At 46.0% G+C, this 25,046-nt stretch overlaps 1 protein-coding gene across 3 annotated transcripts; it reads left to right on the top strand.

The window, feature by feature from the left end:
• Positions 1–815: 815 nt before the first annotated feature.
• Positions 816–24,803, top strand: dlk2 (delta-like 2 homolog (Drosophila)). Of its 3 annotated transcripts, XM_086260043.1 has the most exons (8): positions 816–1,610; positions 7,962–8,035; positions 19,952–20,063; positions 21,535–21,592; positions 21,787–21,917; positions 22,012–22,156; positions 23,176–23,609; positions 23,765–24,803. In XM_086260043.1, exons 3-8 carry the CDS (start codon positions 19,976–19,978, stop codon positions 23,863–23,865), a joined length of 957 nt encoding a protein of 318 aa, XP_086116169.1. In that variant the 5' UTR covers positions 816–1,610; positions 7,962–8,035; positions 19,952–19,975; the 3' UTR covers positions 23,866–24,803. The 3 variants fall into 3 exon arrangements, with proteins under 3 accessions (XP_086116169.1, XP_086116167.1, XP_086116168.1); XM_086260041.1 differs by having other exon boundaries at positions 23,176–24,803; XM_086260042.1 differs by lacking the exons at positions 816–1,610; positions 7,962–8,035 and adding an exon at positions 11,986–12,099 and having other exon boundaries at positions 23,176–24,803.
• Positions 24,804–25,046: the final 243 nt, after the last annotated feature.

Below are 25,046 nucleotides of genomic sequence, written 5' to 3'. Positions count from 1 at the left end.
GATGAGAGGTGAAACGTCTTCAAGTAACTTAAAGAAGTCCAGACGCTTTTCTTTGCAAGCTCCTTTGACAACTGTTGGAGTTGTGAGTCCAGATGTCCAGAAGCTCTTGTCTGCTGTAGGTCAGCAACGCACAGCAATTCTGGACGAATAATCCGGTTAAAAGATGAATCATCAATTTGTAATTTCACTGTCAGTTTTACTTGCCAGTTTTACTTGCATGTATTTTGAAAGTGTTTTTTTTTTTTTGGACAGCAGGTAAATGTGCCTGTCGTGTGATGTTTGAATGTGCCGTAGGCGGCAAATCAAATAGACGTGACAACACAAAAAGGTTCAGATGTTTTTCATAGAGCATGGTTGAAGTATATCTTCTCATTTCCAAAAAGATAATATATTTAGTTGGGCCACATACTGAACTTGGAGGTTAGAAATAAAGTGTCGATCTTATATTGCAATTATTAATCAGATATCAGTACCAGAGCTGCTATTGGTGTTTGGATCGATCCACTCGCCTCTACCACAAACTTATGGACACTAGAGTATTTAAAAGTAGAATGGGAGGCAGAGCCTTCAGTTTTCAGGCCCCTCTTCTGTGGAACCAGCTTCCAGTTTGGATTCAGGAGACAGACACTATCTCTACTTTCAAGATTAGGCTTCAAACTTTCCTTTTTGCTAAAGCATATAGTTAGGGCTGGACCAGGTGACCCTGAATCCTCCCTTAGTTATGCTGCAATAGACGTAGGCTGCTGGGGATTCCCATGATGCATTGCATTTTTCCTTTCCAGTCACCTTTCTCACTCACTGTCGTGTCCAAATTCATGGGCTGCATCCTCCTGAGGACCCGGTCTTCGCGGTCTACGTGGGCCGGGTCCTCAGAAGGTCGGGTAGGCCGGAAATATTTCTAACATTTTGAGTTATTTTCCAGTGTTAGAAAATCAGCACTGCTCAGTGTTAGTCTTTGTTAATCTTCAAAACTGACTAGGTTACTTTTAAACATATAACACTGTCAAAAGTGTTAATTTAACACTCAACAGTGTTGTATTTACAGTGTTGGGGAGTAACGGAATACATGTACCGCCGTTACGTATTTAAAATACAAAATATGAGTAACTGTATTCCGTTACAGTTACCGTTTAAAAAGGTGGTATTCAGAATACAGTTACTTTGTTGAAATAAATGGATTACACTGCGGTACTTTCCTGTTTCATATTGTCGCGGGTCAGGACTGTTTGGGTTTTGTTTGACAGCTACGTTCTGTTGTTCCAGGCGGCAGCGTTACGGTTGCCATGGTTACAGGGCGACGCTCTCTCTCTCTCTCTCTGCGACTGTGTGTTTCCTGGGTGAGAGAGCGCCTTTTTGTTGTTGTTGTTGTTGTGCTAAGCTAACAGGCAGAATGCTACAGGTATAGCTCTAAAGAATGTAGCATCATGGGCAGTGTAGTCCGTGCTGCAGGGAGAATGGACTGCCATACACGTTATGGGTCTGTGAGCGCGAGGAGGGAGAAAAAGGGGAGTGGAAAGGTACGAGTTGTCATCGAGGAGAAACGGGAGCTGGAAGCATGTAAATATAATAATAACCACTGCAGCCAAGAAGAGAGCCTGACGAGCCCAGTTGTAAGTAAGCTATTAAGACTCGACTGTACACCGTGTTCCTGTTTTCCTCCGAAAACAATAAGTTCCGTTGGAGCAGCCTTTCAACGCCTCTCTCTGTCTCTCGCAAGAAAAGTTGACCCACACAACAAAGTAAAGCTATTTTTCGGCTACGAGCCGACAGGGACCCCGCCGTATTAGTCAGAGGTCCCTTTACTACAGTTCGGAGTCGCGGACCTTCAGTAATAGTAATAAATCACACAGCAATAGTACATTCACGTTGTTGTAAAAAGCATGATAATATATTAAGTAATCCAAAGTATTCAGAATACGTTACTGTCATTGAGTAACGTAACGGAATACGTTACGGAATACATTTTGGGGCATGTATTCTGTACTCTGTAATGGAATACATTTTAAAAGTAACCTTCCCAACACTGTGTATTTAACACTCAGAGGTGTGGACCCATATAGACATTCTCCAGTGTTAATTTAACACTGGAGATTTTGCTGTGTACACGGGTATTTTTGAACACGCAGCTGTTTCATCCATGTAAACGGCGTTTCGAATCACCGAAAACAGAGATTTTTTTAAAACTCCTTTTTTGCGTTTAAGTGTGGACGAGGAATACAGAGTTCGTCACACAACGTCAAAGGTATGTGCCTTTTTCACGTCACGCTGTGAGCCACGTTATTGTTTACATGAGATGAATTGCAGAATGGCAGATAGAGACGAAATACTGTTAATCTGACTGTCTTTAGGTTTTACACACAGTTACTGTCCCTCCATTTACAAAGGCACAGTGTGATTATTTTACATGTAGTTGTTTTTTTCATGTGTAATAATATTCAACATTGCTATCAATACATTTTTCAAAAATGCCTCTCTGTGCAAAATGGGTTTAAAAACATAAACAACTGTTTGTCCGTGATTTGAACCGGGGAACAAATCGTGGCAGGATTAGCCTGATGTTATTTGTATCTCGCTGTAACTTTACTGTATAAAGAGCAAACATCTCCAACATGTCAGGAGCAGTTAGTCATTACAACAAGTGTTTGAACTAAAAATCAAGAATGTGGGATCCTGTTTGTCCGTGATTTGAACAGCCCAGCGCTGCTCCCGACAGGGAAAACCTGCAGGGAGACCTACCTCGGCACCTGTGCAGGTGAAACCAAAGGGCAGATTTGCTTCACCATATTTTCTAGTCTTTGGCTTAGAATGAAGTTGGTTTGGAAACATATTCAGTGATGCTTCATCTCCTGCTTTGCGTTTCTGTTGCCGCCCGGTGCTAGCAGTATCCAAGCGTTGTTTCCCCCCCACCCTCCTTTTCATACCGCGCCCCCCCTGCAATGGCTCTGCGCCCCCCTTGGGGGCGGGCCCCACACTTTGGGAAGGTCTGAATTAGCCTAATTTGAAATTCAATGTATTGGTTTGAAAATGATTGGAACTAAATTGAAATTGAATTTTATACTTTGAAAATGAATTCATTTGTGTTGAAACTGTATTTTATCCTTTAAAAATGTAGCTCTTTTGTCGCCACACAGACTGTATAGGGCGAACCTCATACAGTCCCCTGAATGCTGGAGATGTCAGACTGGGGTAGGCACATTGACCCATATGATTTGGAGCTGTCCTAAAACCCAAATTTTTGGACTGAGATACATGACTTTATCAAATCAACCATACGATGGGATATTCCTTTTTCACCAAGACTATTTGTTTTGGGGGACCCATCACTCCTTAAATATGCTCCGCCTAAGGCTGCTGAGTGGGTACAGACTGCATTGATGCTGGGGCGTAAACTCATTATCTCCCAGTGGAAGGCCCCTTCCACCCCACCTGTCTCTGTATGGCATATTCAACTAGGGAGACTCGCTGCACTAGAACAACTCTCATACAGGCTCCTGAATAAAGTGGAGAGTTTCCATCTGAAGTGGGATCCATATCTGTCCAGAATAAAACGAACAGACTAGAACTTAGAGTGGGACAGACATTGGAATTCTGACGAAGCACTTTCAGGGATGTCAGAGTGTGGCATGCAGTAAGACCCACATAGTCAAAGGCTGGCTGTTTTTGTTTCTTTTTTGTTTGTTTGTTTTTTGTTGTTGTTTTTTTTCATGTTTTTGTTTGTCTCTTGCTTTGTTTGCCCCCCCCCCCCTCATTTTGGTTTGGTATTCTCTACTTTTCTGCTGCTATGCTGATGTTTTTTTTATGTGATGTAATCTGTCTCTGCGGTGGACTGTAGTGTTCTAAAAGTACAATAAAATATTAATCACAAAAAAAAAATGTAGCTCTCAAATAATTTCAGTTTCAGTTCTACAATTCAGTTTTTTGGGACTTGCATCGGTTCTGGTTCCAGAGTAATCGAGCACAGATTAATAGAACTGCGTTTTACAAGCGGACCGAAAGTGTCACTGACGGGAATCTACAGCATCTTGAGCTGGATTTTTTTTTAACATACTGCTCCATTATTATGTTTGACAGGCTGAAATTGTCGGGTCACCAAGGCACCTCATAAATCGACCAGCTTTTACAGGTGTTTTGTGCCAGAAATGGAGTGTCCACTGAAGACTGAAGATAATGAATCTCTACGCCTTGCCATTGATCCCTCTTGTGCCTTCATCTAGACAAGTGACATTTACTTGACCACTCTCACATGCTCTGTACCTACATCACCTTCCCTGACAGTCGTAGCTTGTCCCATCAGAGGGTGAAATGATAAGAATGTGTTATTTTGCAAAGTGCTCTCTAGGGTTCCTAAATAAAATATGGCATTGAGATAATTTATTTTGAATTCTTTTTAATAATACCTTCTTCTAAAATATATAAGAAACCTCTCCTGGTTTTAATGGCACTTTGGATTTCCTTACTTTCTGGTCCACTCCCACCTCAGCATGCAGTCAAGTTCTATCTGGTCTTTAAATCTGACGTCAATAGCCATGTCTGGGCCCAAACTCCGCTGCAGGTCCCAAAGTCAAATGATCACTGCAGCATTACTGAGAGTTTCATCTGTAATAAAACGATCCGCGTTCTGCTCTACCAGGTGTAACAATTAAGTTTAACATCCAGGCATCCATGAAAACTGAATTTATGACATTTAACGGAGTTAGAAGTTAGCAGGGAGTTACCTCGCTAGCTTCTATCTAAATATAATACACCATGTTCTGACTGAGAGATTTCTGAAATGATTCAAACGTACAGCTCTGCTATCACTTCCAACATAAATGAAGACAGAAAACTAAACAGCACTGACGTTTGTAGGGTTACTGAAGTTGGGCTAGCTGCTATATAATGATGTGCTACGTGACCGCTAGCGACACAGCTATGTTAGCATAAACAGTAAAGCTGGAGGATGAACACTAACTTCTTTCCACTGGATAAAAGTTAACGTGAGGGTTCCCGATGGTTAGAGACAAATGTAATCGCATGGCAGGATGCTGTAAACGGACCAAACTTCAGCCAGGAGAACAACTGACATAATCCATCCACAATACGAGGTTAGTCATTAATATACTGCTGCATGGGCTGGGCTGTAGTTACATCCTAAGGGTTTAAAACTGAGCTTTAAAATGAACAGTGGTGATAAAAACAGGCCAACAGTGATCACTGACTGTTTTTAGGGGCTTGTTGAGATTAAACAGAACAAAATACAAAACATTAAAACACGTTAAAAACACAACAGCCTTAATAAACGCAGAGTACTTTGGGCCTGGAAGCAGAATTCATCATGTCATCACTTAAAGACCGGATAGTCTTGCCAATGACCTACTAATCATATTCAGATGTGTTGCAACAAATCCAAATTGCCACTAGGTGTGAATGTGCGAGTGAATGTGAGTGCGAATGGTTGTCTGTCCCTGTGTGTTGGCCCTGCGACAGACTGGCGACCTGTCCAGGGTGTACCCTGCCTCTTGCCCTATGACAGCTGGGATAGGCTCCAGCGCCCCCCGTGACCCTGAATCCGGTTGTTCAGTCTGACGTCACTAGCCGTGTCTGGGTCTAAACTCCGCTGCAGGTCCATATATCAAACGATCACTATGGCATTACTGAGAGTTGAAAAACTGTCTAAAGTCTTTCATCTTTAATAAAATGATCAGCGTTCTGCTCTACCAGGTGTAACAACTGAGTTTAACATCCAGGCATCCATGAAAACGGAATTTATGACATTTAACGGAGTTAGAAGTTAGCAGGGAGTTAGCTCGCTAGCTTCTATCTAAATACAATATAGCATGTCCTGACTGCAGGGTTTTGGAAACAAATTAAAACGTACAGCTCTGCTATCACTTCCAGCATAAATGAAGACAGAAAACTAAACAGCAGTGACGTTTGTAGGGTTACTGAAGTTGGGCTAGCTGGTATATAATGATGTGCTACGTGACCGCTAGCGACATAGCTATGTTAGCATAATATAAACAAGCTAACTTTTTTTCCACTCGATAAAAGTTAACGTGAGTGTTCTCGGTGGTCAGGAACAAATGTAATCGCATGGCAGGATGCTGTAAAAGGACCAAACTTCAGCCAGGAGAACAACTGAGATAATCCATCCACAATACGAGGTTAGTCATTCATATACTGCTGCATGGGCTGGGCTGTAGTTACATCCTAAGGTTTTAAAAACTGAGCTTAAATAAATGATTAGTGGTAATAAAAGCCGAGGGAGGTCAACAGTGATCACTGACTGTTTTAGGAGCTTTTTGAGATCAAATAGAAGAAAATACAAAACATTAAACATGTTAACAACACAAAAGCCATATTAAACGCAGACTACTTTAGACCCGGAAGTAGGATTCGTCGCGTCATCACTGAACAACCGGATAGGATAAGCGGAAGCAAATAGATGGATGGATGGATGTGTTGCAACAGGAACACATGGAAAAGTTGCAGGACAGCGGTCTTCTTTCTTTCTTCTTCTTCTTTCTTGTTCTTATACATGTAATACATTTATTACCAACCTGAGAGTTTATCCGCTGGTCATTCGACATGACGAATGACTTCTGAGGTCTTAATTCAGCTCAAGATGCTATAGATTCCCGTCAGTGACACTTTCAGTCCTCTAAAACGGAGTTCTATTAATCTGCGCTTGATTACTCTGGAATCAGAACCGGATGTAAGTCCCAAAAAACTGAATTGTAGGACTGAAACTGAAATTATTTGAGAGCTTCATTTTTAAAGGTTAAAATACAGTTTCAAAACAAATGAATTCATTTTCAAAGTATAAAATTCAATTTCAATTTAGTTCCGATCATTTTCAAACCAATACGAGGTTTAAATCATACCTCGCTGATAGATCCTTATCAGTTCACTTAGGCACCTTCTCCTCTTCCTCCGCTCCGGTCTGTTGTGGTGTACCTCAAGGATCAGTTTTAGGCCCTATTCTCTTCTCATTGTATTTGCTCCCTCTAGGAGCAATCTTTGAAAAATACAATATTGCCTTCCACTGTTATGCCGATGACATACAGATCTATTTTGACCTTACTGACGACCTTGCTGTGTCCCTGCACTACTTTCAAGAATGCATGCGGGAGGTCAAAGAATGGTTCCTGAGTAATTCCCTCGTTTTAAATGATAAGAAGACTGAGACTGTGGTTTTCAACAGTAAAATCCCTCGTGCCCAACTCTGTGCTGCCCTGGGTTCCTTTGCTAGCTTTTCTAGCTTCTCAAACCACATACTCCTGCTAGAACACTCAGATCTGCCACTCAACTACTTCTGACCCGACCCAGATCTCGGCTGAAGTCCCGGGGTGACCGTGCGTTTGCTCTGGCTGCCCCGGTACTGTGGAATAACCTTCCTCTCGACCTCCGCGCATCTGATTCCATTGCACTGTTCAAATCACGATTAAAAACCCACTTATTCAATCTTGCCTTTCCCTCTAGTTAATATTTCTTTTATGATTTTATATCACGCACTTTTATGCTCATTTAAATTCTTGTTTGCTCTATACCTGTTGCTTTCCTATGTATCAGTGACAGTTATCTGCTTGCATACTTAGTACTTGCTTTGGTCCTATTTCTATTATCCTCCTCCTATACTCTATCTTACTTGTTAAGCACCTTGGCATACCCTTGGTTTTTAAGTGTGCTTTATAAATAAAGTTTATTATAATACATTGAATTTCAAATCAGGCTAATTCAAATTCAGTTTTAAAAAGCATTTATTAAGTTACAATTCAGATTCAATCTGAGCAATTCATATTCGAATTTAAATTATTCAAATTCAGTTTCTGATGACACAAAGTTCTGCGCATCCACATGTGTGTCCTGATCAGAGTCTGTGTTGGTGTGTGAGTCTGTAGCTGTAATCAGCCGCTCACAGCTGACCCAGTAAACCCCGTGCACATGTGCCGTTTGTCTACCTGTTCCTCTCTACCTTCCAGGTGTTTCTGGACCTTCCTACCTGAGCTGTCTGCCTTTCACCTGATGTCACGCCCACAGAACAGAGTTCATTCAGGTAAGTTCATCAGGGGTGTCAAACTGAAATGAGCCGCTGCTGGCACTGTCGTCTCATTGGACAGCCAAGTGTTCAAGTAGTACAAAAAATAAACAAGAAACCACCCACCAATAATTTTGAAAATGTTTGTTTTTTAAATATCAAATATTGTCAAACAAAACAAAACTACAAACGTGAACGCAGATTGTAACTAACTGAAGCCTTTGATTGAACGACCAAATAAACACAGCTCTGTCTGCGCAGACACAGGGCAGCACTTCTGCTGTCATTGTGTTCGTGCAGACATGCGTTTGTGACTTTTGTGACTCTCTGACTGAACTAACAGCCTCAGCATGTTTGTACTCTCGGCTCATGTTGTCTTCATATTAAATCATTTTTGGCTTTTTAAAGAACTTATTTTAACACAAGTTAAAACAAAAAATCAAGGGACAAACTGCATTTTATTTCTTCACATCTATATACGGAGTGCAAGTAGGGGTGAGGTGGGCTGATCTCTGAGCTCAGCCCCCAAACTGCAGAACCTGGGAGAGCAGGCTGACACAGGTGAGACAGAGGGGGCGGGGCTCAGACTCAGCTGTTTGGATATCAGTGATGCTAACGAGCCCCTGACAGAGGACACACTGACTGAGGAGAGGCTGGGATGCCTTGTTTATTATTTGCAGATGTTTGATTGTTCTTCTTCTGTGATGATTACCGGTATTCTGCAGATCAGTTTGGACGGCGTGAAGCAGGCGGTTACAGTTTTGGTGTCTTTATCCATCTGTCGGCACCTGCAGACAGGACTGAGGGCACACGCTTCCCTGCAGTGTGGCAGCAGGACATGTGACATGTCGCTTCACTGTCATGCTGTCCCCTCTGCAGTGTCCCACTTCCTCCTGCAGGTCATTAAACTTTCATCCACCTGTGTGTGTGTACTATGTTTGGACCTGTCCCCACGAGTTTGAAGGCATTTTTGAAAATGTCACAGTTAGGTCACGGTTAGGTCTAGGCTTGGGGTTGGGGTTATGGAAGGTATTGTGTCAATTAGATGTCCCCACAAGGATATGAAAAAAAACTGTGTGTGTGTGTAAAGTGATGACACACAGCAGCTGCTGAGCTCATCGAGTCTTCGCTGCCCGCAAAGAAGAAGACAATGTCCAGCTGCTCCACAACAATGCTCCCCCCCCCCCCCCCTCCCAATGGCTATGGGAGGAATGAGAGGAATGGAGAACACGCCGGCGGTTTGAGTCCCGGCAGCTGTTCGTGTCTCTCTGACCTCAGGAACTAGCCGGCAGGAGGAAGACTGCATGAAGAGGAGCCGGGATTATTTTAGACTACATTCAGGGATTAGACTCAGACACCATTACAGCAGGACAGGAAGGACACGGACACGCCCAGGTTCAGGAAGTTTCTCTAAAACCAGAACCAGAGCAGAACTGGGCCTGCTGGTCTGAGTCATCCTCACTGAGCATTGTTACCCACTCACAAGATTTCTTTAGGTTTAAACTTGTTCTTGTCTCAGCAGTCAGACAAAAGTCATTCTGATAAACATCAAACACTGTTTACTGCTTCTCTCCAAGCTCAGGGGTCAGAGGTCAGGGGTCATCACTGATAACAGCCTCACAGAGTTAAACACAAACTGCTGTGGCCCTTCAGAGACGCAGAGATTCTCAGTGAAACCTCACACCTCCCGAGCATGTCGGTGTTTGCTCTCAGGCTGAAACGGCTGCATGTTGGGGTCAGAGGTCACACACATTGGTTATTAATCACCCTGAGAGTGGGTATGTGTGCACGAGGCTTCCTCAGCTGCTGCGGTGACGGAGGGGTCAAGGCTGAACCCCCCCAGGGTAAACAGAGCTTCGATGTGACTCCGGTGCTCCAACACGGGAATCTCCCAGCTGCCCTGGCTGCAGGTTACACCATCATCAACCCCTCAACAGCGCTGCTACCTATATTAACCCGCTACCCACCGCAGGGCAAACCTCGGTACATGCTCAGATCCAGATGCCATCACGGGAGGATCGAGTTACTGCTAAGCTGAAGTCAAGTAACCAGCAGGTATTGATTATTGATCGATAGACACACGCTGCTGAGGATGGAGGGAGCGGGCGTCATAGCCTCGTCCTCCACCATTGAAGCTGCGTCATGTTCCCGCCACACAGATCCTGCAGGTTGTTAAAGATCAGGTCCAGAGGAGCTCTCTGAGAGGGCCGAGGACCGTCTCACAGCGGCGACACTTTGTCCCGTGAGCATGGCCCGAGTTCCCTGTCCGCCCCAGCATCACCTGGTTCATCACCTGAGCAGAACCAAACCATCGTCGGATAAAAATATCTGTGAAAGTGTCACAGCCCCGTACACCTGCTCTGCTCCAAACCAGAGCCATCAAAGCTGAACCCAGATCAGCTTTAGTCCCACCGCCCGGCCCTCGGTCTGACTCTGAACCAGGTTCCTGCTCTCTCAGCTTCAGGGTGATGATCCCTCACACACTGCCCACTTTCATCTCTTTCCCCATTTTCACTTGGAAAGTTGACAAAGTGCATTCTGGGTAAAAGTTGAGCCTGGTATTGGTGTTCATGCTCAGAGATGAAACTGTGACACCTGGTAATAATCTGGTTTTGTGGATATCTGCAGTGTTGAGCAGTTTGAGCAAACCGATCTGACACCAGAACCAGTTTGAACTGTTGGGAGGTTCCAAGCAAAGGTCAAAGCAAAGGTCAAAGGTCAAACTGTAGAACAGTCTGAGGAATCTCCTCGGGCGCTGTTCAGTCTGCTGAATAAAGAAAGGTCTGATTTGTGCAAAGTGGAGCTGTTTCAGAGCTTCAGGGTCAAAGTGAAGCTTCTCCTCTGAGAGCTTGTGGCTCCCTCAGAGTCTCTTTAAAACATTTAAAAGCACCACGGCGTTCCAGGCAGGGCGAGTCCGAGCCTGCCGGGATGTGAGGCAGCGCCCGATCTGAAGGCGGATCTGATTCAGTAACAAACGCAGACAGCGCTCGCCCTGCTGGGAGCTGAGGCGCAGAGACATAACAGACGAGAGGAGGATCAGATAGAGGAGGGAGGCCTGAACAAACACTTGGGGAGGAGAGGGGGAGGAGACTTGCTTGGAACACTGCAGAGTGTTTTTCTGCCGCCGCCAGTTACACAAACTGTGAACCACACACACATCGTGCATTAATCTCTGCCACACAAACACAGGGGCATCCTGCTGCCCCCTGCAGGCAGCGCTCTGACTTACAGGCTCATCGTTGCATCCAGCTGTTTGTGGGAGTCTCTGCTCTGAGTGTATTCATACCTGCTGCTCCAGAGCAGCGACTTCAGTAATAAGTTTGCCTTTAGTACCGTGAAGCCTTGCGTGGCGGCTGGGTTCGCCACAGGAAGTTCCCGTAGCACAGAGGCTAGCCAGCGTCATGCTGTAGATGTTTACCTGCAGACTGCGCAGGTGGTCAGAGCGCTGTCACCTGATCCGTCACTCAGACTTTATTATAGAAACCTTTCATAAGTCCTTATGAACGTTTCTGTGATTTGTGGTGGAGCTAAAAGAGATGAGTTGTGACAATGCCACAGACTCGACCCGCCTCCTCAGTCAGGTGAGCCGGCCGTTTGTTGGGACATTTTTAGGAAAAGTAGTCACATGATTAATATCATATTCGTGGATTTTGTGGGTTTTCCTGTTTAAAGTCAGTGTGAAAAAAAGCTGAAGGTCAAAGGAGTATGTTCAGCTCCGAGCGTAATCGGCCAATCAGCACCCATTACACCTGAGAGCCCTGCTCCAGGTGAGTAAACCTGCTCTGATCACATGTAACAGCACACAGCCCCTCCTCCACACACACACAGAGGGGGCTGTGTCGGGGTCGTACCCTGCAGAGGGGGAGTGTTTTCTGAGGAGGGGAGGACGGCCGGAGCAGCGCCTCCCCGTCGTTCGTCTGCAGCTTCAAACACACACACTCTGAACGACGGCGCAGTGTGTGTCCCACAGTGTTTTTGTGTGTGCGTGTCCGAGTGTGTGTTGGAGACACGGGGTGGACGGCAGCTGAATATCAAGTTGGTTTGTGACAGCGGATCAGCGAGGAGGAAGCTGCCAGCTCGAGGTAAGCACCCTAACAGCTCAGAGCTGTCACTGAGCGCTGCTGCTGCAGAGTCCAGAGTTCCTGAGGCTCAGATCGCAGATCAGATCGCAGATCACACTCTGGCTCTGGTTTCCAGGCTGCGCTCTCTAAACTTTGCCGTGCAGCAGGTACAGACTTCCTGACATCTCTGATTGGTGCGGGCTGCTGGATGTTTTCTTTGGCTCGCAGTTATTTTTAAGATGTCGGTGTCGCGTGTGAGAAGGTGACAAAACCACAAGGTTTCTCCTTGTTTTCCACTGGTAAATTCAAAGAGTGAAACAGAGTCAGGAACAAACATGACGTAAAGATCATGTGACTGTAAGGATCACTGGGGCTGAGGAGATATTGATAGAAACTGACAATTAAATACCAAACAAATAAACTTCTTCTGTGGTGGTTTAATGGACTACTGCGTCAGCTCTACCTCTGACCTCTACAGAACAATTGGTAATTTGGGGTTTTATTTCCTAAAATGTAAAGCTTGACGCGGTGCGGTTCATTTCCAGCTCCTTATTTTTGTTCTCTCACTCAGAGCAGCTGTGCTTGATTCACAGCTCATAATGAGCCTTCTTTGTCTTATACCAATGGGATCCTCCCTTTTTCTTAACTAGCTTTCTTCTGATTTGCTGCCAGCAAGTGGGTGGGACTACCATCCTCTCTCTCTGACATCATACAGATCCCAGAGCAGAAAAAACTGATAAACTGAGTGTTTAGAGCCTGAGCTATGAGCCTACAGGGATGACTGAGTACAAACTGTCCTGTTTACCACAAACATCCACCAAAGGAATATGAGTCACATGACAGGAAGTAAATGTTAACCTGCTTAAGAGTCCATTCAGTGATGACCTTTGGGAAGCTCATGTTTCATTCAGTCAAACCTGCAACCAGAGACTGAGCCTGTGCACTGAGCAGGGCGTACATTTGCTCTCAGGTCACAGGAGTCGCCCCCTGCTGGTCATCGGAGAGAAATCAGGTTTCAGGCATTCAGTCTTTTGAATACTGTCTGTCAGTCAAATATGGCGCACACCTGCAGAGTCCAGCTGCTGCAGCTCAGCCACAGTTCCAGTCCCGAGTCACCCAGGTGTGTCCTCAGACCTGTGCATATGAAGGGAGTTCAGGCTTAACTGGCTTCTGTCAAAATGTGAAAGAACCCACCCACCACTCTAATCACACTCTAGATCTTGTTTTAACATATGGCATAGAAACTGAACATTTAACAGTGTTTCCTGATACTGAGCAGTGGGGAGTGGACTTTATCACAGTAGATGTCTTTCTGAGTTAACTTCAATAATTACTTCCTCCAAACCATCAATGTGTCTTTTAGACCCCATTCCTACAAAACTGCTCAAAGAGGTCCTGCCATTATTTAATGCTTCAATCTTAAATATGATCAACCTATATCTAATAATCAGCTATGTACCACAGGCCTTCAAGCTGGCTGTAGTAAGTAGCGTTACTTATAAAGCCATCTCTAGACCCAGCTGCAGCAAGTGTCCGGGCCAGATTAGGCAGGTGTGGTGTGTGGCTCTTCCTGACATGTGGAACCATCAGGTGGATCAGGAGCTGCAGCAGCTGAATTAAATGCTGTGATTCAGGGCAGTTTTACAGTGAGGTTTAATGGTCCTTCAGCTCTCTGCTTAAGAGGAAAGAAATATTCACCTTCATCAGGAACAGCTGGCGTTGCACAGATGGTTGGCAGTCATTATACGTTATAGTTCCATCAGTCGGTGCTGTGTTCTTGAAGTTCTTGAAGGTTTTACCGTTTCACCTCCTGTGTGACTGAATGTGAGGATGAGTTTCTTTGTTCTTTGTTTCAAGCTCTGATTTCACACCAGACTGTGAATCTGAATGTTTCTGTAAACCAGTGAAAGTGATGCTTTGTTTTCAGCGTTATCATTCTGTCAAACTCATTAGGCTGTTACTGAGCGCCTCTAAAACAGTCTAAATAGAGCTTAGGTTAGCCTAAAATGAGCTGATGCAGGTTAACTCACAGTTAAACACAGAACTGGAACTGGACAGGGAGAACTCCTGCTCATGTGAACTTTGACCCCAGTCCTAACTATCTGTAAAACTCTACAGAAACGCACTGATGTTTTCACATCTGACACTTTGGTTAACAAAGTAGCTCAGTAGCTCACTGCATACAGTCACATTAATGGAAACAGCTATTATGGATGGATGGATGGATGGATGGATGGATGGATGGATGGATGGATGGATGGATGGATGGATGGATGGATGAGTGGCTGGGTGGATGATGATGGATGGAAGGATGGAAGGATGGATGGATGGATGGATGGATGATGATGGATGGATGGATGGATGATGATGGATGGATGGATAGATGGAAGGATGAATTATGGATGGGTGGATGGATGAATGTATGTATAGATGGATGGATGGATGGATGGATGAATTATGGATGAGTGGATGGATGAATGGATGGATGGATGGATGATGATGGATGGATGGGTGGATGATGACGGATTGAAGGATGGAAGGATGAATTATAGATGGGTGGATGAATGTATTGATGGATGGATGGCTGGCTGGCTGGCTGGATGGATGGATGGATGGATGGATGGATGGGTGGATGATGATGGATGGATAGATGGAAGGATGAATTATGGATGGGTGGATGGATGAATGTATTGATGGATGGACGGCTGGATGGATGATGATGATGGATTGATGGATAGATGGATGGATGGATGGATGGGTGGATGATGATGGATGGATAGATGGAAGGATGAATTATGGATGAGTGGATGGATGAATGGATGGGTGGATGATGATGGATTGAAGGATGAATTATAGATGGGTGGATGGATGAATGTATTGATGGATGGCTGGATGGATGGCTGGATGGATGATGATGGATGGATGGATGGATGGATGGATGGATGGATGAATTATGGATGAGTGGATGGATGAATGGATGGATGGATGAGTGGATGGATGGATGGATGGATGGATGAGTGGATGAATGTTTGGATGGATGGATGGATGGATGGATGGATGGATGGATGGATGGAAGGATGGATGGATGGATGGATGGATGGATGGATGGATGGAAGGATGAATGTTTGGATGGATGGATGGAAGGATGAATGTTTGGATGGATGGATGGATGGATGGATGGATGGATGGATGGATGTTTAGATGGATGGATGGAAGGATGAATGTTTGGATGAATGTTTGGATGGATGGATGGATGGATGGATGGATGGATGAGTGGATGGGTGGATGATGATGGATGGAGTTTAGATGGATGGATGGATGTTTAGATGGATGGATGGATGGATGTTTGGATGGATGGATGGATTTTTAGATGGATGGATGAATGTTTGGATGGATGGATGTTTAGATGGATGGATGTTTAGATGGATGGATGAATGTTTGGATGGATGGATGGAAGGATGAATGTTTGGATGGATGGATGGATGGATGGATGGATGGATGGATGGATGGATGGATGGATGAGTGGATGGGTGGATGATGATGGATTGAAGGATGGAAGGATGGATGGATGGATGGATGGATGGATGATGATGGATGGATGTTTAGATGCATGGATGGATGGATGGATGGATTGATGGATGGATGGATGGATGGATGGGTGGATGATGATGGATTGAAGGATGGAAGGATGGATGAATGGATGGATGAATGTTTGGATGGATGGATGGAAGGATGAATGTTTGGATGGATGGATGGATGGATGGATGGATGGATGGATGGATTGAAGGATGGAAGGATGGATGGATGGATGATGATGGATGGATGTTTAGATGGATGGATGGATGTTTAGATGGATGGATGGATCTTTGGATGGATGGATGGATTTTTAGATGGATGGATGAATGTTTGGATGGATGGATGTTTAGATGGATGGATGTTTGGATGGATGGATGTTTAGATGGATGGATGAATGTTTGGATGGATGGATGGAAGGATGAATGTTTGGATGGATGGATGGATGGATGGATGGATGGATGAGTGGATGGGTGGATGATGATGGATTGAAGGATGGAAGGATGGAAGGATGGATGGATGGATGATGATGGATGGATGTTTAGATGGATGGATGGATGAATGTTTGGATGGATGTTTAGATGGATGGATGGATGTTTGATGGATGGATGTTTAGATGGAAGGATGGATGTTTGGATGAGTGGTTTGTTTCTGAAGATGTTCTGTGATTGGTCAACTCTTGTCCAGCTAGATTCAGTTAAATGCAGCTTCACAGCAGAGTCTGCGGAGTGAAATGTTGCAGCTCTCAGAGGCTGTTTCACCTTTGACCCTAGCAGCAGGCATTATGATGCATGAACACACGGTGATGCAAGCCGTGTCAGACTGATGATACCCTCAGAAACATCACAGTGGGGACAGCATCCGCATCCTGCCTGCGTCCACGGAAACCCGCTGCCCCTCCTATCCCCCATTCTCTGACTCTGTTGCCAGGGCAACGGCGCCGACCTGCAGTGCAAGGCACCGTTCTCAGTGTTCCTGTTAGCGGATCGTTCGACCAGTCAGAGTCGCCGACATCAAAGACGCTCTAAGATGTTCCTCCTCATCTGCTTCCTGGCTGCCAGCGGTGTGCACTCAGCCTCGCACTCACGTTTATCGTTTCATTTCCTGAAACATTTCTTCATGTTTCACCTCGTCCTCCCCCATAAACACCCCATAAATTCCCCCAGCTGTGCAATGGGTGGAGTCCTTTTGCACCATCTTTGCAGCCTTATGTCTGCGGGTTTGATGAAGAAGTTGTAATCACAGATGGACGTAGGTCTTAAAGTTGTAATTGAAGCAAACCATTGAGGGACAGAGTCTCTCACAGGTATCGTTTACAGCTGTACAAACCCTCGCCGCCTCTGAAGGATGGAGGAAGTTATAATGGAAAAAACAAGTTGAACATCAAACAGTGAACGAGGCGGAGCTCCGCTGAAAGCTCGCCCTTGAGGCTGGAGGATCTTTCAGACTGAAGGAAGCGTCAGTATCAGCATCACGATGCCAGGGAGAATACGCAGACGCCTCGGGATTCCACACACACGCTAACATCATACAAGGAGCCAACAAACCAAATGCTGATCTTGAAAACATGACGTCTAAAAATCCATGAATTCATTTATTTTTTTTGAGTCAAAATAAAAAAGTAAAAAAGGAATAAAAATACAAATAAAAAATATTCCAAAACATAATAAAACTATAATAATTTTATTATGTTAATAAAACAAATAAGAAAATTATTTAAATAAAATTAAAATAACAGGAAAATGAAAATAAAGATATTAAAATGAAATTCACGTGAAAATGCTGTAATAAAAACGAAACTAAATAATCTCGCCGCACACTGGCCGACATGTGGTCAGCCTGAGTGCGGCGAGGTGAGTCAGCGAGTTCATTCTTTTAGCCACTCCCTCCAGTTATTAAACACGATCGTAGAAAAACACACGGCGAGTTTCCACAACACATCAAAACAAACACACACCGATGAAAGCTGAAGGTGTGTGTGGTTACACTCAGGCGTGGTGGAGGGCGGGACCTCACAGCCCTGTCTCCGCCCCCTGTCGATGCCGCTCACACAGACCGCCGGTTTATTTCCACAGAAACACTTGGATGCAGTGAGTCAGCTTGTTGTGTGTGTGTGTGTGTGTGTGTGTGTGTGTGCTGAAGCATTAAATTGGCCACCTGTTGCCATCTCTCCTCATACACTCCCCTCATTCTTCTCTTTCTGGAGCAAACAGGCAGGATAAAGTGTGTGTGTGTGTGTGTGTGTGTGTGTGTGTGTGTGTGTGTGTGTGTGTGTGTGCGCGCGCGCGCTGTGGTATGCCAGACACACTGATCTGGCATGTCGGTTCCTGCCCATGCGGAGGTTGAGCTCGTCGCTGTAATCTCAGGAAAAATGATCCGTGCTCTTTCCCGCCTGCGAGTCGAGCGCGTGGGCAGAGCGTCCTGAGGCGCCGTCACTACAGCAACAGGCCAGCTCAGAGCGAGCCACGAGCACCTGAAGGAGGACAAGGAGGGAGTCTAAAGCTTCGGCTAGTGATGTGCGGATCGATCCTGAAATATCGATTCCTCCGATACAAGTCATTTATGTTCTAGAATCGATTCTCACATTAAAATATCGATATTTTAGTAATTTAGGGTAAATTTGTAGTTTATCATTAACAGGAACACAGTGGAAAGAAACTATAACATTCGGATTGTCTACATTGGAAGGAACTAAACAAAAACTCCCTGATAACGACTGTGTTTAGTCTGTTCTTCCTGTTCCATGCAAGGCCACCTGGGTTGGCTGGAAGACTGTTTACTTAGCCTAGCAGGGCGGAGGACACTGTGTCAGCTGAACTCTGGACACACACACACACACACACACACACACACACACACACTGATATGCACACACTCATCCTCCCTCCCTTTCCAAACGCCTTCGACGCTTATTCCCTTCCGATGCTGACGGAGATCAAGGAGACCAGCGCACAGGCTGCAGGCCCGGATGTGCTGTCTAATTCGTCTGTCTCTCACCTTTACCCCCCCTGTTTCTTGTCATGTTTTTCTTTGGTGTATTAAGAGTTTTTTCATGTGCTGAGGTGTTTTTTTCTGTTCTCAAACTGATCTCCCTGTTGGAGCTCAGTCTGAGGGGAGTTATTTTTTTCTCCTTATCTTTCCTCATATGGTGCATTTTCCATTGTTATACCTCTCTGACCTGTCTTCCCCATGTGATGTTTTGTGTAATGTATCTATGGTCGGAGGGTAAGATGGCGCTGCCATTGCGTGCAGTAGGTCGGCAGCCTTATGAAATTTCCCCTTGTGGGACTAATAAAGGTATATCAAATCAAATCAAACAGCAGGAAAGAGAAAGCCTCGTGATGTTTTGGAACCGCTGAACATTGCTCGAGTTCTCCATCAGCTGCTGTATCCCAAGGCAGCGCCGCACTGCCACACCTCCTCAGCAATAAGCTCCTCCCTCGTTTCTGACCGTCAGCTGACGACTTTCAGACTCAGCAGTGAGAGAACTTCCTGTGTAGATGCCATTACACCTGAAAACCTCCTGAGGAGAGAAGAGACAGTCACATCAAATGCTGCTTCACTTCCTGGAAACATCTCCTCTCCTGACCCAGGCTTAACGACAGAAATCACACAAACGCTCTGAGAGATCCCAGCAGGAATCCCGAGATGTGGAAGTACAGTGACATCACCTCAAACAGGAAGCATCACTCCACTTCCTGTTTGAGCTTCGCCGCCTCATCCCTGATGCTCTCCAACTTTTCCTTCACAGCTTCTCTCAGATGCGCTGTGGCATCATCACAGAGTGCTGTGTTTGATAAGCGGCGTCTCAGCTTCCCGCGCCGCAGATACGCTTTTGAAAAGCTCCCAGGAGTCAATGCGTGTTTGATCTGGGGTCAGCTTCCTCTCGCTGTGTGACTGCGGCGCTGGGCTCTGTGGCTCGTGTTCACCTTCCTCTTTGTGTTTTTTGGTTCACACTTTTATTTTGTAGGATTGGAGATGGTGTGTCCGCTTTGGTGAGCTTCCAGTCGCTCTGTATCTGTAGCGTCCTGCTCCGTGGTTGTCCCTCTTGTCTCTGCCTCCCTGACCTCCTGACCTCACACAGTCAGTCGTACCCGTCGGTCTTCCGGCGTCTGTTGATGCTCTGTCCTTCCTTTGTGGATTTAAAAATAAAAGCCTTGTGTTTGGTTTGTGTCTGTTGTCATGTCTCGTGTGTCTGTGCTGTTACTGAGCGCGCTCACATTTACCTGCAGCTTGTCGAGTCCTTGCTGTGTGTACGACCCTGCAGGTCACGTGACCAGCTTTCCGTTTTCTGTTTCAGGCCGTCGTCTTCGCCCCAGTCGATATGTGGGTGCTCAGAGCTGCAGCCGCCACGCTGGCGTTGAGCTGTTTTGTCCTCCACGGTATCATCACTCCACCCTGCGCAGGTCAAGGTAGGTCACATAATCACACCTCCTCCTGCTGTGCACCAATCACTGACTGCTGCTTCAAGGCTCAGCCATTGATCAGAGGCTACAAACGTGTGCATTCATTTGTCACGATGCACACGAGCAAAATCAAATATTGCAACCCCAACGCCGCGTGCTAGCTGTCGTCACGTGTTTCATGCTAACGTGGAAACACGGCGTGCTCCACACTCACAGTTTCTTCTCTCTGAGTTAAAATGATCTTCACACTTACAGACGTTGGCGTGAGATCGGAGGTATGGTATTCTAATTACATCAGTAGATACAGCAGTAATGAGATTACTTTACTCCATGATAGCGGCACGGTGCGACAGCCGAGGGCAACACTCGAGCGCTCAAATTAAACTGGACACTCGGAGGAAACAGCGGGCTCCTAAAGGCAGTGTGACCTCATGACCTTTCGCACCGCCTCCACCACTACAGCCTCCATCAGGGACTCTGATTGGATGGCTAACGAGAGCCACAGGTGTGCCCCTGACCAATCAGACAGCAGCAGACCAGTGAGAAAGGAAGCTTCAATCAGCACACACACACAAACCTCTGTCACAGCTGGATCCTCACTGAGCACGCTCCGAAGCGCTCGGCGGCTCATTGTTCCTACTAATCCGGGCTCTCCCAGCTGTCAGCCGGAGCCCCCGCACTGCTGTCCGACCGGTCTCACATAACTCCCAGCTGCTGCTACAGTTATGAGAGGCGCGCTCAGTATTCCCGGCAGCTCCGTGGCTGCGTGGCAGTCCCAAAATGGCGTCTAGATAAAAAACACTTTGAGGGTAAAGATAATGAAGACGAAGAAGAAGATGATAACGGGATGAGGATGATGAGGATGATGAGGGGGATGGGGGCACAGTCAGAGAAAAACAGAGAAATAATTAACAACAATGAACACTGACAAATTAAAGCAGAGGTCAGGGACTCCACCTGACTCTACCTGCCACACCTCAACACATGATTGCATCCCCTCAGTCTCTCTGCTGATTGGCTGTGTTTGGTCAGCCAATCAGGCCAGGTTTCTGGCTCTTTCAGCTGCTTTTATAGTTTTATAATTTTCTTTGTTTCAGGTAATGAACGTCAGTTTGCTGCTTCTGTCTGTTTGTATCTGATTAAAGGGGCACAGTGACATCATCATCACAAACGAAGAGCTCTGATGCTCTATGTTAAACGTCTGTGCAGGTGTGACTGATGTAACCTGTACAACGCATCCACTTAACACACTGTTTGCTGCTACAACTACACATGTTTCTTTTCCAAATATTTATTTATAAGTGACTTATGTATGTATGTATGTATATATATGTATATATTGTACTATTCTTAGTTAGTGTATTGTCTGTCTTGTCTTAATGTTGGTTTAAAATGGAGCACTGTAACAAAAAATAATTTCCCCCAGGGATCAATAAAGTATTCTGATTCTGATTCTGAACCTGTTTTTCACCTGCAGAAACTGACTGCAGCTGCAGCATCGCCAACAGCCATTGTGACGAGTTCAGAGTCTGCAGGTGACACTCCATCAATCAATTGATCGATCAATCAATCATCCATCACTGCCCGATCAATGTCCCGGCTGCCTGTCAGCTCGTGGCTTGTTCAGGAGGACTTTACACAGGTGTAACTCACCTGATCTGTGTTTCTGTCACAGATCTATTTTACTAACTTTCCACCTAATGTCTCCTTGCTTCCTTCCCATTTCCAGGTGTGACCCTGGCTGGGACGGCGAACTGTGCGACCGCTGCATGCCGATGCCCGGCTGCGTGCACGGTTCCTGCGAGCAGCCCTGGCAGTGCACCTGTGAGCCAGGCTGGGGAGGGCGCTTCTGCGACAAAGGTCAGAGGTCACCTGTGCATTAACGTCTGCCATCTTTCTTTTGCCATCTTTCCGTCAGTGCGTCTGAGCTCACCTGTCTCCTGCTGTCTGTCAGACCTGAACGTGTGCTCGCAGCAGCAGCCGTGTCAGAACGGAGCCACCTGTGTGATTCAGGACAGCGGCGACTTCACCTGTCTGTGCCCTCAAGGTTTCCACGGCAACAGCTGCCAGCAGAGGACCGGCCCGTGTCACCAGAGGAGGTGTGAGCTCCTCTTATGGTTCAGAGGACACACACTAACACACTCAGACGTTACCGATCAAACAACAAAGTGTTTCCTGTTTTTCCTGGAATGTTTTCAGCTGAATTTATTTTTAATAATTAGCAGAATAATTATGCTGATTAATGAGCTTAGTAATTGTCACATGACTTTTCAGCAGCAGTAAAAATAAACGACTTCAGTACATTTGACAGATTTTACTACAGTAAAGGAGAAGAGCACGTCTGTGAGGGAAGTAGCTTCAGGCGCACACACTGTTGTCGACCTGCAGACCGTAAACTGTAGAACAGATGGGCGTGGCCACTGTGACATCATTGATTTGAGCGTTTCAGTTAGCACTTTGGATGAGAGGGCGGAGCATCACATGGACACAGATTTCTGCTAATCAGTGCTCCATCCAAATAAAATCTTGAAATTGGAGCTCCGCCTTCTAGATGCTCTGTTAGTACACTAACCTCACAGCAGCCATATGATTGGCCTGATGATGTCATTAAAAGTGCTCCAACAGCACAAACACGTCATGAGGTCCAGTTTAGGGACAGCTGCCTGTGTCACCGTCCACCTGTCTATCAACTAGGCCACACCCCTAATGATCCAAACTTTAAGCCTCAAAACAATGTGGGTGTTACATTTGTCTCTGACCGCTGACATGAAATCCAGATAAACTGTCAGAGTCTTCTCCCGTATATAAAACTGTGTCATCTGCATATCCTGACACTCTTCTTCTGCTCTCATCTACTTCCTCCTCTCTTTATTCTGTAACAAAAGTTTAATACAGGTGTTATGGAGGGGATGTTATCTACAGAGCCCAGAACAGTTTGTGTATCAGGCTGTAAACACGTTAATTTCTGCTGTAAAGTTTTAACGTGGGAGTCTGACTCACTGCTGCCTCTGCTGGACGGTAGATGAACTGCAGGTTCTGGTACTTCCTGTTTATGAACCAGGCATTGATGTTTGCTGCAGTCTGCTGGTTTTCTTATCTTCCTCTTCTCTACCTGCAGGTCTCCGTGTAAAAATGGCGGTCTCTGTGAGGATGCTGACGGTTTCGCACCAGAGCTGACGTGTCGCTGCCTGGCCGGCTTCACGGGGCCACGCTGTGAGACTGACGTTGATGACTGTCTGATGAAGCCATGTGCCAATGGCGCCACCTGTGTTGATGGGTTCAACCGCTTCTTGTGCGTTTGCCCTGTGGGATTCAGCGGGCGCTTCTGCACCGTCAACCTGGACGACTGCGCCAGTCAGCCGTGCCTGAACGGGGGCCGCTGCCTCGACCGCGCTGGCGGCTTCCACTGCGTCTGCCGGCCTGGCTTCACTGGAGACATCTGTGAGACGCCAACTAGCAGCGACGCCAGCAAACCCGGCTGGACAACGGTTGGGTGGGAGGGAGGAGGACGTAGAGGGAGGAGCCAGAGAATCACAACTAGCAGCGGCGACGGTAGGAACAGCAGCCGTCACGGTGACAGACTGCTGAAAGTGACTGTGAGTGAGCGCAGTGGCGCCGGCCTGTCAGACGTGCAGCTCATCATCGTGCTGGTGCTGGCAGGGGTGACGCTCACCATGGTGGTGCTGACCACCGCCCTTGTTCTGCAGGGTCACTGCAGGAACTGTGGACACACCTCCTGCTGGTCCTCTGTGACATCATCGTCTTCACAGAGAGGACAGAAAAGCCACCAGCGAGCATGGCCGGATGAGGAGGAGGGACAAATCAGGTTTCTGAGCGCAGCAGAACCAGAAAAGAAGAAACTCAACACAGAAGTCATTTAGACTGACCGGAGGGGGCCGGGACACAGCTCCACCTGCCTCAGGTTCAGCTCCCAGCGAGCACCTGAACTATGACATCATCCATGTTGTCACAGGACGACTGAATGGACAGTTTAAACCCCACCTACATTACCCAGGGTGCACCTCTGCAGTCAGCTCAGAGGGGCTTGTCCCAGGGGCATGTGGAGGCTTTTATTTTGAAAAGGTCAATTGAAACTGAAGCTTTATTTTATAAATCAATAATTTATCAACTCTTTTCTTATAATCACTTGGAAAATAAAATCGTGCTAACTGTGAGTAGATTGACCTTTAAAAGAATCCGACTGACATCATCAGCCCACACTTGGCCACGCCGAGCGACACAAGACAAAAGTCCAGAATTTAAATGTGGATGAAAATCAGATGGAGTTCTGACTGAGGCTTCCAGAAGTTTTCAGGTGGAGATCTGTGCTGCTTGGCTCCGCCTCTTTATTCTCAGACTGAGCAGCTTTGCATGATTCACAGTTCAGAATAATCCTCCTGTTTTAGCTTTCTTTGATTGGCCAGCTTTTAGAAAGCTGCAGCTTTCTGCCCAACATGAACTGCTAAATGAAAGTTTGGCGTCGTCGTGGGTTACTGAGTGAAGCCTGATGGGACGTGACCACAGTCTGATCTTTGAGATGAAATCTACTCACATCAAAGTGAAGTGTGAATATGTTACGACTGTATTTGTATATAACATGTTTATTTATTGTATGGTGTACATGCACGTGTGCTCCGCCCACACACACACAGCTGTCAGACCTCATCACGTTACAGGGACAAAAACGCAGACGGAAACTTCTGATGTCACTGAACAGATCCCCACACAGACATTAAAGCTGTTTCTGAACTTTACCGCTCGCCTCCTGGGTTCTTTCATGTCTGAACACTTGATGCAGCAGTCTGACTCTCCACCAGGAGGCGTCTGAGCCTGCAGGAGTCCTGATCCAAGATCCCCGAGTCAGTCTGGATCACGTGCCGGACTGAACCGTTGACCTGCAGGTAGGAGTCAGCGGCCTGGATCTGTAGCCACTGACGTGTCTTCAGGTTTAATGCTGTCTTTTCAGGCTTTTCTTAGGCAGTCATGTTG

The sequence above is a fragment of the Aulonocara sp. 'chitande type north' Nkhata Bay genome, linkage group LG13, assembly GCF_057382095.1.
Source record: "Aulonocara sp. 'chitande type north' Nkhata Bay isolate Kocher_YH1m ecotype deep benthic linkage group LG13, A_spYH_male_GT1.1, whole genome shotgun sequence".
Taxonomy (NCBI): Eukaryota; Metazoa; Chordata; class Actinopteri; order Cichliformes; family Cichlidae; genus Aulonocara; species Aulonocara sp. 'chitande type north' Nkhata Bay.
Note: the sequence above shows the minus strand (reverse complement) of the source record. Positions and strands in the feature narration are given on the sequence as shown.

Bases quoted from the DNA above. Each gene is read 5' to 3' on its own strand.
- dlk2 (XM_086260041.1), top strand. From the start codon at position 19,976: ATGTGGGTGCTCAGAGCTGCAGCCGCCACGCTGGCGTTGAGCTGTTTT. The intron at 21,593-21,786 runs GTGACACTCCAT...TCCCATTTCCAG, and splicing joins GACGAGTTCAGAGTCTGCAG to GTGTGACCCTGGCTGGGACG. The intron at 21,918-22,011 runs GTCAGAGGTCAC...GCTGTCTGTCAG, and splicing joins AGGGCGCTTCTGCGACAAAG to ACCTGAACGTGTGCTCGCAG.